This window comes from Rhinoraja longicauda, chromosome 7 (assembly GCF_053455715.1).
Source record: "Rhinoraja longicauda isolate Sanriku21f chromosome 7, sRhiLon1.1, whole genome shotgun sequence".
NCBI classification, from domain to species: domain Eukaryota; kingdom Metazoa; phylum Chordata; class Chondrichthyes; order Rajiformes; family Arhynchobatidae; genus Rhinoraja; species Rhinoraja longicauda.
Genome location: NC_135959.1, coordinates 20,486,989 through 20,502,196, shown reverse-complemented (window position 1 = coordinate 20,502,196; position 15,208 = coordinate 20,486,989). Strand labels below are relative to the sequence as shown.

The following is a 15,208-nucleotide window of genomic DNA, read 5'->3' as shown; positions in this document are numbered from 1 at the left end:
GCCCTAAGAGCTATATCCAACTCTCTCTTGAAAACATTCAGTGAATTGGCCTCCACTGCCTTCTGTGGCAGAGAATTCCACAAATTCACAACTCTCTGGGTGTAAAAGTTTTTCCTCATCTCAGTCCTAAATGGCCTACCCCTTATTCCTAAACTGTGACTCTGGACTCCCCCAAAATTGGGAACATTTTTCCTGCAAGGGAATCCATTTTTACAGATCGTTTTTGGACCCCACCCCAGCAGAGGAGACAGTTTCTCTCAATGCACTTTCAAAGCCTCAAATCGTCTTAAGCACTTCAATTAGACCTCCTCCTTGAACTACACTGTAGGGAATGTCCTACTTTTATCCTGAAAAATAACCCTTTACGTCCCACTGTTATGCGGGTTAATCTCAGCTACCCCCTCCAAAACCAATCTGCCTTTCTCGCTCACAATGCTGTACCCACGATAGGCGACAGTCGATTTTACACAGACCAGATTCAAGTCAAGAAACCAGAGTGTTTAATTGCCCTAGGTACCGACAACAGAACAAAGAAATTCTTACTTGCAACAACATAGCAGGCCAGTAAACACAATGCTTACAGTTCTGAAGTGTTATTAATTTTAGTTTAGTTATACAGTGTAAAAACAGGCCCTTCGGCTCACCGAGTCCGTGCCAACCAAGCACTCGAACACTATCCTACACAAATTTACTATTTTACCGAGCCAATTAGCCTACAAACCTGTACGTCTCTGGAGTGTGGGAGGAAACCGAAGATCTTGGTGAAAACCCACGCGGTCACGGGGAGAACGTACAAACTCCGTACAGACAGAACCTGCAGTCGGGAACGAACCCGGATCTCCGCCGCTATAAGGCAGCTACTCTACCGCTGCGCCACCGTGGAAAAGGAGGCATTTGGAAGCCGGGGGGGGGGGGGGGGGGGGGGGGGAGAATCTGCTGCTGGATGATCGGGTGGGTTCAGTGCGTTGACTTACCGTCAGACATACTCTTCAGTACGTGCAGGAAGCACATGAGGAGACTCCTGATCTCCAACTGCTCCAACTTGTCACAGCGCATGACGCAGCTCCCAACACCGCCGTGGTTCTGGCAAAGACGTACACACGGGTGAATATCCACTCCCAATCAGCAAAGGACACAGCAATCTTAAGCATCACTTCTTCAATGGAAGAAAGTTTAACTACCCACTGGCAGTGGTAAGCCATTGAACAAGTTCAATTTGAACATTTAATAGAATGATCATCTCACACCATCATACAACGTTGGTAGAACCATCAAACCATGCAATAATCATTACTTTGTTGTATGATGACAATGGAAAATCTGTCTCATTTATCGAGATCCGGTCAGACTTGCAAATACCCATCTGGTTCACGAACGGGAAGGGAATGGTCTGTCTTTTCTTGTCATTACCAGATGTGGCTTCAGACCCACCAACCTGGTTCACTCTCAGAGACACAAAAGACTGGAGTTGCTGGAATCTGGAGCAACAAGCAATCTGCTGCGGGAACCCAGCGGGTTATGGGGTGGAAGTGTTCTCAGTGACGTCGGAGTGAGTTCCAGAATCTAGACCCAGCAATGACAGCAACAGATTACACTTAGAAACAGGTGAATGGGCTAGTGAAAGGCTGAATTAACATTTTCCAACATTGGAAAAATTGGGATAAAACATCGCAGACCATCAGAAAGTTTCCAGGATTAGCTAAGCATCTGCCCATATTTCACTGATTTCCATTCTTGGCTTGTATGACAGCTGTACAAAATGATATCCCAGGGCTGTGATCTGCTGGTACACTGGTATTTAGCGGGACTATCTGCCCACCTCCTGCACACAAACAGCAATCGCCACACAAAGCAACACGATAATGGCTAATGCTAGCAAGAACTGTTGGTATCAACTCCACCTATGTGACTGAATTTGATCCAATGGCGGACTTCATTCTGTTCAAATGAAGGGGTAAATGATTTGGTTTAAAATTGTTGGAAGTGACATATGATAGAAGTTCAAGGGGCTAAAAGGCTTCATCCTGCCTCCACTTTAAGCTTCAGAAGGCAGGTATTTCAAAAGGAACGTATTTGAAATTCTTAACTTACAATAAGGTACATGTCATATCAGGCTCTTTCTAAAGTCTCAAACTGTGGCTGGAGTTGATATCAACAGTTCAGTTCACTCAAGGACAATCCGATACACCAGAGCTCAGTACTTCATGGAACTGGAGAGAAAGGGCAGCCTGCAGAATTCTCTCTGGAAGGGCTGGGATGGATAAAACAGAAAAATCCAAGGTGATACAATTCCTCCGTGCGGACTTTGAACTTTCCTCCGTCTCCTGGTTAGTCAGCAATGCCAAAGCCGAGTGCCTTCTTACAAGCCTTTCTCTCTGTTAGTACAAGGAAGCAACGTGACGTGGTTAGTTTAGAGTTCTTAAAAATGCATCGGGCAAGACCAACATTAAAGGGCATGTTTTGGTGCAGCGATGAACCAGTGTCTGAATGACAAATGGGTTCAGCCGCAGAAGTCACTGCCTCAATTGCCCACTTACCTCACCACAAAGGGCTGGGGCTGGCAGTTGGTAGATGGAGGAGCCGCTTAACAACCCAGGGAAATGTGTAGGAAGGAACTGCAGATGCTGGTTTACACCGAAGATAGACACAAAATGCTGGAGTAACTCAGCGGGACAGGCAGCATTGTCTGAAGAAGGGTCTCAACCCGAAACGTCACCCACTTCTTCTATCCTTGGAAATGTGTGATGGTTCCTGCTCAATATCTCCGGCCCAGATTACGGTGTGGAATTAAAAGTGTGGAATTTCATTCCTACAATTTGTAAATTGTTCACGGAGATTATAAAAAATCAGATTGGGAAAAATGACCGAGTTCCCGGTTTTTAAACAACCGTGGAGGGAAGATGGGAGGGAGAAAGAAGAGAGCAGCGAAAAAGGGAGGAGAGATACAATAAAGTGGTGCTTTGACCCAGGGCAGGGATAAAGATCCTTAGCACAGTTTCCAGAGAGGGATAGTCACCACATGTTCTCAGAGATCTAGAAACTTGCTGCAGTCACAGGGAAGTTAAAATTAACCTGACATCTTTGCTGCTTCTCTATCTAACATGTCGATTCCTGGGCGGCACAATGGCGCATCGATAGAGTTGCTGCCTTGCAGTGCCAGAGACCTGGGTTCGATCCTGGTATGGGTGCTTGAATGTACGGAGTTTGTTCTCCCCGTGACCTGTGTTGATTTTCTCAGAGAACTTCGGTTTCCTCCCACACTCCAAAGACGTACAGGTTTGTAGGTTAATTGGCTTGGTGTAAATGTCAAAACTGTCCCTAGTGTAGGGTAGTGTTAATGTGCGGGGATTGCTCTTTGGTGTGGACTCGGTGGGCCGAAGGGCTTGTTTCCGCGCTGTATCTCTAAACCATACTGAACTGGCTTGATCCTAACTTTCCCCCTTCCCTCTACATCTTAGGTAATCATCCAACTTCATGGGGGAAGGAGGCAGGTGGTTGATCCAGTTCATCTCTGGCTCTCAGGACACCTACCCATTACCCATGTTGCTTGAACACCAGCTCAAACTCCCAGCCGCTGAGAACCCAACCAAACTGCTGAGTCAATCGGCAGAGCAGGGAATGCTGAGAAATGCCACCTTCCAGTAAAACACCAGGCCATTCGATTGGCTCGGCACCACCAACAAAGGAGTCTTGCCGTCAAAGACAAACGTTAGCAGTCAACAAAGCCAAAGACTTTACCTTATCCAGGGAGTTACTCTTCTCTGCGCTTCGTTCAGGAAGACTGGTGCCCGAGTCCGTGCTTATCAGGGAGCCTCTGGAGTCAGCATGTCTCACAGCGTTGATGGATGGGGTGGAACAACCATGTGGAGAGGCTGTGGATGGAAACACACATCACATCATTATTTCATATTTGATCTTTTGAACCCATCAATACCTATTTTTGAACATCAAGCTCCCATAAACAGCCATGAGAGATGGTGTTTTGATGAGGTTGACTGAAGGACATACATTGGCCTATACTCTAAAGAAGAGCAGGGAGATACTTCCAGACCAAGACTAAGAGGGCCAGGTGGGATCTCAGCATTGCAATGAGAGCCACTATTGGACTTGCTGCTATACTTAAATTCAAGACGGTACAGTCGTTTGGGCGGCACAGTGGCGTAGCTGGGAGAGCCACTGCCTCAGCGCCACAGATCTGGGTTCAATCCCCTCATCGGCTGCTGTCTAGGTGGAGTCTGCACGTTTTCCCTGAGACCCGTGTGTGATCTTTCCGGTTGCTCCAGTTTCCTCCGACATTCCAAAGACGTGCGGGTTTGTAGTTTAATCGGTCTCTGTATATTGCCCCTAGGGTGTAGGGAAGTGGGACTATTGTGAACAGACGTAGATAATTCATCTGCTCCACAGATCACCCTGCTCTCGACCACTGAAAATAGAAAAGAACCACCGATGCAGGAAATCCTAAATAAAAACCGAAGGTGCTGGGGGACACTCAACAGATCGGGCAGCTTCTGCGGAGGGGAAAACCAAGTGAACGTTTCAGAGGGAAGATCCATAGTTGAGCTTGCATCAGTTCCTTACCTGTGCCAGAAATGACACCAAAAACATCCCTGTGAATGCTGTTATCCAGTGAGTTGCCCGATCTCTGTGGAGTTGTGGTGGTTGTTCCTGTCTGGAAGCCGAGCAAAGTATCTTCTTTCCTGCCCTGGATGAAAATACAACACGAGTTCATCTCTCCTCCTCCCTCTCTTTTTTGCTGCTTTCTCTCTCCCCTGTTTTCTCTGTACTTCTCCGTGCTCCATATGCACGTACTATCGCAACATTTGCAGGTACTATCGTAACGTTTAAAAACATTTGGACAGGTACGTGGATAGGAAAGATTTAGAGGGACATGGGCAAAATGCAGGCAGGTGGGACCAGTGTCGATGGGACATGTTGGTTGGTGTAGGCAAGTTGGGCCAATGGACCTATTTCCACACTGTAGGACTCTATGACTTGCTTAAAAGTAAGCAACTGATGCCTGACCTGTTCAGCAATTTCAGCTTTTCTTTCTTTGCAAAACTTTATCCTTCGTGAATCAAAACTCATTGAAAACAACCTGGTGGTTCAAGAAATTAACCAGAAGAAAGACGCCATTCGGCTCGCTATCTGCAGTCTTCATTTTCCAAACAGATCGAACTTAAACATGAAAATAACTTTCATCCTAAACCTCTCTCGCCTTCATTTAGAATTTCCTTAAAACCACCTCTTTGACCAAGCTTTTGGTCAACTGCTATTAAACTTCTTAATGTGCCTTGGAGTCAATTTTGTTCTGCTTACACTCATGAAGTTCCTTCGAACATTTAAATAGGATTATTGTTTTATTTTAGTTTAGAGATACTGCTCGGAAACAGGCCCTTCGGCTCACCGAGTCCTCACCGACCAGTGATCCCCGTACACTAGAACTACCCTGCACACTAGGGACAATTTCCAATCACATCTCAGACTCTTGCTCGGCATTTGTTTTTATTAATTAACAAAATTAAATCCAACTATCTTATAATTGTTACTACAACAATGCTCACCAATTGCCCAGCTTCACTTCCTATCAGTTCACGTGAATTTGTGGCATTGTTCCCTCTGCGAGAAATGTTTTGAAGAATTCCTAAGCTGTAACATTCCTCATGAGATCAAAGTCAGACTCTTGAAGGGAGAACAAAGGCTGCACTTCAGGCCAAGCATGACCTCCTGAGAGCAAACAGCGACAGGCAGAGAAGATGCTACTCACATTGCTGGACTGGTTGATTGGGAACGGTGAGCAGTCTTTGACGTTAAGACGTTGAACGTTGTCCAGCAGAAGCCCAAACAGCGGCAAGTACAAAGTGGCGATCCTGGCCTGCTGGGTCTGGGGGGGAGGGAGATGAGATTTCCAGTCAGCATCTATTCTACAGGTCAAGAGTATCTTCAATCGCAGTGTGCTACAGTTTGCCACAATAAAACCACTCTGCAACATTTACACCCTTGTCCGGGAATAACATTGGACTGCAGGATGCATTTCTGGATTGAAATAATACCCCAACATGTAACTGCAAACAACAGGGAGTACAGTTCCGTACAAGTGAAATACTCTCTTTATTACGAACACAAAAAGATTAGATGGAAGGCTCGGTGGTGCAGTGGTAGAGTTTCTGCCTTACAGTACCAGAGGTTCGATCCTGACTACAGGTGCTTGTCTCCAGAGATGCTGCCTGTCCCTCTGAGTTACTCCAGCATTTTGTGTCTACAGGTGCTTGTCTGTATGGAGTTTGTACGTTCTCCCCGTGACCAGCATCAGTTTCCTCCGGAATCTCCGACTTCCTCCCACACTCCAAGGGTGTACAGGGTGAACAGACCTGAAGAAGGGTCTCGACTCAAAACATCATCCATTCTTTCTCTCCAGAGATGCTGCCTGTCCTGCTGAGTTACTCCAGCATTTTGTGTCCATCTTCGGTTTAAACCAGCATCGGCTGTTCCAACCTACAGGCCCGCATGTCTTTGGGACGTGAGAGGAAACAGGAACACCCAGAGGATCCACACACCCAACGGGAGAACGTGCAAACTCCACACTGATAGCAGCGGGAGGCAGTGAGGCTGGAATGCAGAGATCTTCTGTGTTTGAAGGTTAGAAGAAATTTGATAATGCAGTACAAGATTATGGTGGAAGGTCAGCAGTGGAAAACTCCTTCCAGTGGCAGGAGTTCAAGAACCAGGGGATTCAGATTTAAATTCTTGGGATACAAGGCTGATGCAGGAATCATTTTTTTACTTAGGGAGTGGTTATGATCCAGAAATGATCCTCCGAGGGTGGTCAAAACAGAAACTCTCTCTTCAAAAGGGGACTGCGGGGGTTTGAGAAAAAATAATTTGGAGGGTATTTGAACTGGCAGAATTGCTCGAGAAGGGGTCAGGGAAATTAGATGGGCCAAATGGCCTCCTGTCATGGAACACCATTACAAGTTCATCAGCATCTGATGTGCTGTATCCCACATCAGGAGGGCCTGGGGAGACGATTTAAAAAAATAACTGCTGGAAGAACACAACCAGTCTGTGGAAAGAGAATTGTGTAGGAAGGAACTGCAGATGCTAATTTAAACCAAAGATAGACACAAAAAGCTGGAGTAACTCAGCGGGACAGGCAGCATCCAGACTCCAGTCTGAAGGGTCTGGACCCGAAACGTCCCTGCTCTCCAGAGATGCTGCCTGCCCCGCTGAGTTACTCCAGCATTTTATGTCTATCTGTGGAAAGAGAAACCAGTTTCAGGTCAAAGACCTTTCACCTGGAGAGGATTCAGCTTGGTAGATCTTTCTCAGCCAACAGGGACACTGGACTGAATGGCCTCTTCCTATGCCATAAATTTCTCTGAGAGACCGGGGCAAACATTCAAGCAACACTGCAGGAAATTCAGACTAAAGGATTGTTCACCTCAATATTTTAGAAGGTGGAACAGTTCCAGAATATGCCGATTTTACATTATATTCCATTTCAACAGGAATCTTGGGTTTTTCTATGTGCACTGGCTCTTAATACAGTGATCAGATATGGTCAAAGTCAGAACGAGATTGCACAGAATCTTTAACTTCAACCAGATCAATGAGGCCATTCTGTGTATTTTGAAAAGGCTGCAATATTAAGCACTTCCACCAGATGGTGATTTTGAGCTATGAAATAACACTGAATCAAGTCAAGCATTAAGCAAAAAAAACACGATTAGTTTCTTCGACTAGTTTCACTGTCCTCCTACATTTCGGGTCGAGACCCTTCTACATTTCCATGATCATCGTCTGCTTTACTCTGTCATTTTCACACTTTACCCTTCCGTATCTCTAGTTTCCCTCTCCCCTGACCCTCAGTTAGTGGAAGGATCTCGAGCCGAAAAGTCACCCATTCCTTCTCTCCCGAGATGCTGCCTGATTCGCTGAATTACTCCAGCATTTTGTGTCAATCTTAAGCAACAAAAACAAACTGCTGGAGGAGCCCAGGGAACAAACCCCTTTGTCAGGCTGATAAGAGTAGATGTGATGTAGTTGGTAGGAAGAGGTGAGGGGAGGGGATGGGGTAAGAGGTGGCAAGTGGTCGGTAGATCCAAGTGAGGAAGGGTTGATTGGCAGAAGAGTCAGATGGGGGAAAAGAAAGGTGGGCATAATAACCAAGACTGAAGGTGATAAGTGCAGAAGACAAACGGGTACAGATTAGTTTAGAGATACAGCACGGAAACAGGCCCTTCGGTCTACCGAGTCCGCACCCACCAGTGATCCCCGTACACTAGCACGATCCTACACACTAGACTAAACAAAAAAAAACTCTATCTTGTGAAAAATCCTTAATCTAAAATGATGCGCCTTGCTCTAGATTCTGCCCGATGGAAAAAAAATTTCAGCACCATCCCTGATGAGCCCTGTCAGAATCTGCAGATGCATCGGAGAGGTTCACAGAAACAAGTTATTTTGCCCCTAAGCTCCAAGCCAACCTTTTTGCCCATCTACGAATCCTATTTGCCCACATTAGATCATTATCTGTCGATGCCCTGTCAATTTAAGTGCCTGTATAAATATCTCTTGATATATTTCTTCCACCACCTCTTCTGGCGGCACCTTCCATATATCAACCACTCTGTAAACAAACGTAAGCCTTTGATTCCCTTTAAAGCTCCGTCATCTCACTTTAAACATCTGCCCTCAAAAAGATTAACTCTAGATCTAAACTCCATAGGCCCAACCTGCTAAACCTTTCCTTGAAGGACATCTCCTTCATTGCAAGAAGCAACCGAGCAAACCTTTTCCAACACGAGTAAATGCTTTGTAAATAAGGAGAACAAAAACTGTATCCAGTACTCCAGGTGTGAGCTCATCAATGCCCTTTAGTAGCAAGATATCAGGACAGCACAGTGGTGCAGCTGGTGGAGCTGCTGCCTCACAGCACCAGAGACCCAGGTTTGATCCTGACTCCAGGTGCTGTCTGCGTGGAGTTTGCATGTTTTCCCTGCGTGGATTTCCTCCAGATACTCACCACAAGGTTTCTCCCACATCCCAAGGATGTGTAGGTTTGTAGGTTAATTGGCCTCTGTAAATTGCTCCTGGTGTGTAGGGAGTAGATGGGAAAGTGGAATAACATAGCGCTAAGTGTGAATGGGTGATCGAAGGTCTGCGTGGACTTGGTGGGTTGAAGGGCACGTTTCCATGCTGTATCTCCAAACTATGCTAAACATCGGCTTTCCACATCCTTCGCGAGAAGCGTCTTGAGATACTTGCAGGGACCATTGCTTACCTTAGCTGCGTATCGGTCGTCGAAGGTGTGCTTGATCATCAAGCTCTTCAGCACGCTGATGGCCATCTGACGCACGTCTCGGTACTCCTGCAGGGCACTGCCAACCTCCCGCACGAGCAGTCCCACCAGGAAGTGGTTTTTGCAGAAGTCGTCGGACAAGGTAAAGTCGAGCTGCAAGTCTGAAAATTTACAGTCGGGAAGGTGGTTTAAAAATGGACAAGCCTGATCACTCCACAGAGGGAGAATGTTGAGAATCGGTCCCCCGTTATGCAATGCACCACTGGGATTTATCTATTTAGTGCAAACCGTCACTGGACTAGTGCATTATGCAGCATGTCCAAATCTCTCTTAAGTCCTTGTCAGATTTCAGGAGTCATAGTCACAACATTCTGGCTCATTCCCATCTCTGCTGCTTGGTACCAAGTCAGAAAGAAGCAACAGATAACCCTGCAAAATGTTGGTGAAGACCCAAGGTTTGTTCAGTTGTAAATAAGTGAATTCAGCATCTGTTCTCCAACTCTCCACCACACCCCAAAGGCTAAACACTAAATAAACCAACCCGCCTCCACATCTGGTAGGGCTGAGGGGTGGAATGGGGTCAGGGATTTTGGATGTACAACTCATGGATAGTTGAGTGAAGGTCCAGAGCTATGTCAAACTAAACTGGAGCAAAGCATTCAGCCCAGTGACCCTGTGCTATCTCCGTGAGAGTCACCCATCAACCCTACTCCCCTACCTGCTCCCCCCCCCCACAACTCCACACATTTCCCCTTTCCCTGCAATTCCTTCTGAAATGTTCTGGCTGAATCTATTTTCACCGCAAATTCCTGATCACAGACACAGAAGCAGTTTTGTGAGCAGTTTTGGGCCCCATATATGAGGAAGGATGTGCTGGTGTTGGAGAGGGTCCAGAGGACGTTTACGAGAACGGTCCCAGCAATGATTGGGTTAACCTACGATGAGCATTAGATGCCACTTGAGCCTGTACGCGCTGGAGTTTTGACAGATGAGGGGGGGACCTTATTTAAACCTACCGAATAGTGAAAAGCGGATAGAGTGGATGTGGAGAGGATGTTTCCGCCCGTGGGAGAGTCTAGGACCAGAGGCCGTAGCCTCAGAAGAGGAGAGGAGGGGAATGCTTTTAATCCAGCAAGTAGTTGTGAACAAGAACACACAAGAAGCGATTGGAACAAATCCAACTTTCAAAAAGGAGCTGGGAGTGGAGCTGCAGTGTCGGAAATACCCATTGGGTTCACTGGAGTCCTATCGGGGGAAGAAAATTTGCCCTTGTTACCCAGTCTGACAGTCTACAACAAGGTGATCAATTCTTTACAGCCCCTGGAGAGAGAGGCTTTATGGAGGGCAGTAAACCTTGGCTTGCTGGAGATCACCATTTGCCATAAAGGAATAGAAAAAAATGTATCTGCCAACAAGGGGCGGCACAGTGGTGCAGCAGTAGAGTTGATGCCTTACAGTGCGAGAGACCTCCATTTGATCCTGACTGTATGGAGTTTGCACATTCTCCCTGTGACCACGTGGGTTTTCTCCAGGTGCTCTCGTTTCTTCCCACATTCCAAAGGGTTTGTAGGCCAATTAGCTTCTGTAAATTGTCCCTAGAGTGGAGGGTAGAACTAGTACATGGGGTGACTGTTGGCCAGTGTGGACTCGGTGGGCCGAAGGGCCTGTTTCCTCACTGTATCTCTCAACTAAACTAAACAGTTACAGCACGGAAGGAAGGTATTGAGCCCACTGCCAAAAGTGGATCTCCCAGCTCCCACTCCCGAGCCTGCAGGTCATGGTTCTTCAAGTGCTCAACCAAACGTCTCTCCCTCCTTTCCAGCCCTGAGATCCAGACCCCAACACTCTTTACTCAACTCCAACCTTCCACCAACCAACTCAACTCTGTACAACCGCACTAGATACCCCTCAACTCAAGGAGAAAGCTCCTTCCAGTTTACCCCATCTGCGTCCCTCATCTTTATACACCCCAATAAAATGTCCTCGTTTCCCCAACCTACCTAGGTCCTCCTTGTTGATTTAACTCACGGACCCTGGAAACATCCTTGCAAGCTGTGATGTGGTGACCAAGGCTGTACACAGTGTTCTAGCCGTGTTTTACACAGCACCAGCTTCACCTCTATATTCCTTCCCTCCATGCAGAGAAATTTAACCAACAATGCAGGGTAAGGGACATTTCCCTGTTGTGTGAATCTACCCAGAGTTAGGCATGCAAACAATCCCACTGTCATCCTGTGGAGAGAATGCCTCTGACAGCTGACTCTGCAACTAAGGCAAGAACATGGTCCCATTAATCTACTCGCAGAACCAGTTGTTACAAAGGCATAGCTCCCAACACAATGAAACAATTCACTCGCAAAACTATAGGGAGTTTCTTTCATCCTGATCCTTCAAGGAAGTCTGGCATCTTGTAACAAGGAGGACTGCCAAATTATTATGCAATGCTCTTCAATTACCAGACCCAGAGGGGGAAAGCACGCCAAGGCTTAACCAGACTAACTGGATGCAAAGTGCCCGCATGAAGGAAGAGAGGAATTTTAATGCTGTTTGGGTCAAGCAATCTGTTTAGATCAACAGTGAAAATCTAGTGCATGCAATAGTCTCAATCTCACAAGCTACATCCTGAAGGCAAAAAAAAAAAAATATTGGATGGTATTCAGAGCTGATTGCAAGGTGGAAAAATTCATCTGAGTTAAACAAAACAATTCCAGGATTAAATAAGCAAATGATGTGAAACCCATGCAAAAAAAGTAACAAGCCATTCAGAAAGCAAACTAGGATTTTGTGTTCAATTCCAAGCCACTGAATTGAATAGTGCAGACATGCACGACTTGTGTCGATCATGGTCAGATCTTGCATTGTAATGGAGTTTTTCCCAAGGAACTAGAATATCCCAAAACACATGACAGCCATCCAAGTGCAGACACCATTGCATTACTGGATAGGCAGCGTACAACAGTACAAAGTAAGCTATATGACAATGCCTGGATCGCCTGGCTTTGAATGATACTGTTTAGCTCAGGTCACTGGGGATGTATAGTCTTTTCTTTGACTGGATAACATGCCAACAAAAGTTTTTTTCTCACACTTCACGTGACAATTTAGTCGTGGCATGGTGGTGCAGCGGGAGAGAGTGGCTGCCTTACAGTGCCAGAGACCCGGGTTCAATCCTGACTACAGGTGCTGACTGTACGCAGTTTGTACGGTCCCCTGTGGCCGCATGGGTTTCTCCAGGTGCTCCGGTTTCTTCCCACACTCAGGCACAGCTAGGTTTTAGCAACGTGACCATTACATTTTGCAGGATTATGATGGAAAATAAACCAATGAAGTGGGAAAATCACCTTCAGGTGGCACAGGCACCAACACACCATCAGTGTTTCTTTCAATTCACCCAGTTGCAACATGGCACCAATTTGCAGGTGAATGGGCAAAAGGAACCCTCTGAAAATGTTCTGGCTCAAAAGCAGGATTAGAAACACACATCAGACACAAGCATGAACCTGTTACTATACAACCAAATGAATGATCATTCATGATCCAAAGACCAGGGAGCTCCTTTCACACCCTCTCACCTCCCTCTGGTTAAAGTTTACAGTTGGAGCCAAATTCAGCCACTCCAGTTAATCTGAGGATTCTTTATCTTCTGTAAATCTCAACCTTCCCATAATATTCTGACTCTCAAACAGATTAAATTGAAAAAAATATATAATTTTGGTCCCACGTTAAAACAAACAATTATTTTTACACAAACTACCTGGACAGAATGGCAGGGAAATGGACTATTCATCCCTTGCTCGTGTTCACCCAAGATTCCTATTGACAATACCCACATAGGCTCCTATTCCCTTCGGTGTTTAAACAACCCCTACCTGAAGGAATCGTGGAAGCTATTTAATTTAGGTGCACTAATAGAAACTCGATAGCTCTGGGGGGAGGATGGAGGAGCGAGAGTAGCTGTATTGTATACAGAACCAGCACAGGCTTTATGGGTTGAATGGCCCCTTTCTGGCTGCCTGCCACTGTATGTTTTTTTTTTTTTCCTAGTCAGATGTGCAGCACTTTGGTCAACGTGGGTTGTTTTTAAATGTGCTATACAAATAAATTGACTTGACTTGACTTGACTTTCTGCTGTGAATCTGTGAAATCCACCATTGCTACTTCCCACAACCTCTACCTCCTCCTTCTTCCCATTCTCTGGATAAATGGATTTCTCTTGAACCTCCCACTGAATTTACCAATCTAATGTTGGGTGGTCACTGGCTTTGCCTCTATGCAGTGAAGAGCAATGTCTTTCCCTCTGTCCCCCTTGACCCAGTCATAAACATAAGGCCTTTTCTTTCAACGAGATGAGCACCCCACTGTATATAATCTTCCATGGAAGCAGCTTTGACTCAATAAACAATAGGTGCAGGAGGAGGCCATTCGGCCCTTTGAGCCAGCACCACCTTTCAATGTGATCATGGCTGATCATTCTCAATCAGTACCCCGTTCCTGCCTTCTCCCCATACCCCCTGACTCCGCTATCCTTAAGAGCTCTATCTAGCTCTCTCTTGAATGCATTCAGAGAATTGGCCTCCACTGCCTTCTGAGGCAGAGAATTCCACAGATTCACAACTCTCTGACTGAAAACGTTTTTCCTCTTGGCATCATCCTTTTGAACCTTGTTGTTGAACACATTCCCCCAAAGTCTCTACATTGTATTCAAAGCTGTGTTCAATAGCAAAGCGTTCAACCAAGATTTAGAACGTTTATGCCAACTTCCCTATTTTGTACTTTTATCCCCACAGAACAAACCCCAGGGCCTGTCTGTTAATCTACATCATAGAGTCACAGTTATGGTCTCGAAAGCTGCACCTGGCTTTCTCAAAATCACTTCAACTTAAATTCCCCAAGTTCTATGGTGTGATGGGCTCAACATTCCTGTAGCAATCGCATTTATCCTGTTCTGTATTTGCACTCCCAGATAGCCTTAACATCACTTCATATTTCACTTCACTTCATATTTCACCCAAATATATTGAAAATGGAAAGAACACTCAATTTGGGGGAATAAAAAGTGGAAAATGTGAATTAGTGTGAAAAGACAACGTTTCCACAGAGGAATATTGGACAAATGTTTGCTTAAACCTGCCAACTTTCTAGGATAATAAATTGGATGCAGCTATGTGACTTGTTGAGTTGTACACAGACTGGTAATTAAAGACCGCAATTTTGAATAAAAAATATTTTTGAGTTTATTATGCTTTATTTTTCTCAATGTCAGTTGCAATAAACAACTACATAAATATCTTTCAGAGGAGAGAGTCGAGGGTGTAACTGGTGGCCTGGCTAAGGTGCAGAGGTTAAGTAATAAGCAAGCACAATATGCCAAACCTACCTACAGAGGCAGAACAAGACTCCACAGTTGGCGAAAGAAATGCTGATTAACAAAGAGGAACAAAGCAGAGAAAAACCACAAAAAGAATGAAGCAATTGTTAGCAAGATGGCATTTTTTAAACAAAAATCATCAAATTAAAGTTAAAGATTAGAGCTCGACAGTACTGTGACAATAAGCAATCCACGAGAAGCCACTAGAAATATTTGAAGAGGAATTACCTTGGTACCTCTGAACTCTGCCTTTCCCAAAGGGCATGGGCAAGTTGAGGGGAATGAAGTGTTCATGGTTGCAAATAACCCGCAGGAATTCAAACTTCAGCTCAAAGAGTGTCTGCAATAAAAGTGTCGTTAGAGAGCCAGGAAGAAGATGGTTCGGTTTTGTAAACTGTGTTTGATCTTTCAGACCATACTTTGACTTATGCAATGGCGATACAGCACGGTATAAACTGCACCGACACCACGCTGGCCTCACACACATTTCACTCCTGCTGTCGGGAGGAAGTTACAGAAGCCTGAAAACTGTAACGTCCAGG

General features: G+C 45.5%; 1 protein-coding gene across 9 annotated transcripts in view; it reads right to left on the bottom strand.

The window, feature by feature from the left end:
- Window positions 1–15,208, bottom strand: part of LOC144595138 (dedicator of cytokinesis protein 9-like) — a 264,207-nt gene that overhangs the window by 53,978 nt on the left and 195,021 nt on the right. For 5 of the 9 annotated variants that reach the window (XM_078402233.1, XM_078402231.1, XM_078402234.1 and 2 more), the window contains exons 30-35: window positions 14,895–15,006; window positions 9,281–9,459; window positions 5,765–5,881; window positions 4,579–4,702; window positions 3,739–3,872; window positions 975–1,083 (exon numbers count right to left, since the gene is read on the bottom strand). In XM_078402233.1, coding sequence (XP_078258359.1) covers window positions 975–1,083; window positions 3,739–3,872; window positions 4,579–4,702; window positions 5,765–5,881; window positions 9,281–9,459; window positions 14,895–15,006 — 775 coding nt within the window. Of the gene's footprint in view, window positions 1–974; window positions 1,084–3,738; window positions 3,873–4,578; window positions 4,703–5,764; window positions 5,882–9,280; window positions 9,460–14,675; window positions 14,718–14,894; window positions 15,007–15,208 lie in introns of all 9 variants that reach the window. The other 4 variants (XM_078402228.1, XM_078402225.1, XM_078402226.1 and 1 more) reach the window with 1 other exon arrangement.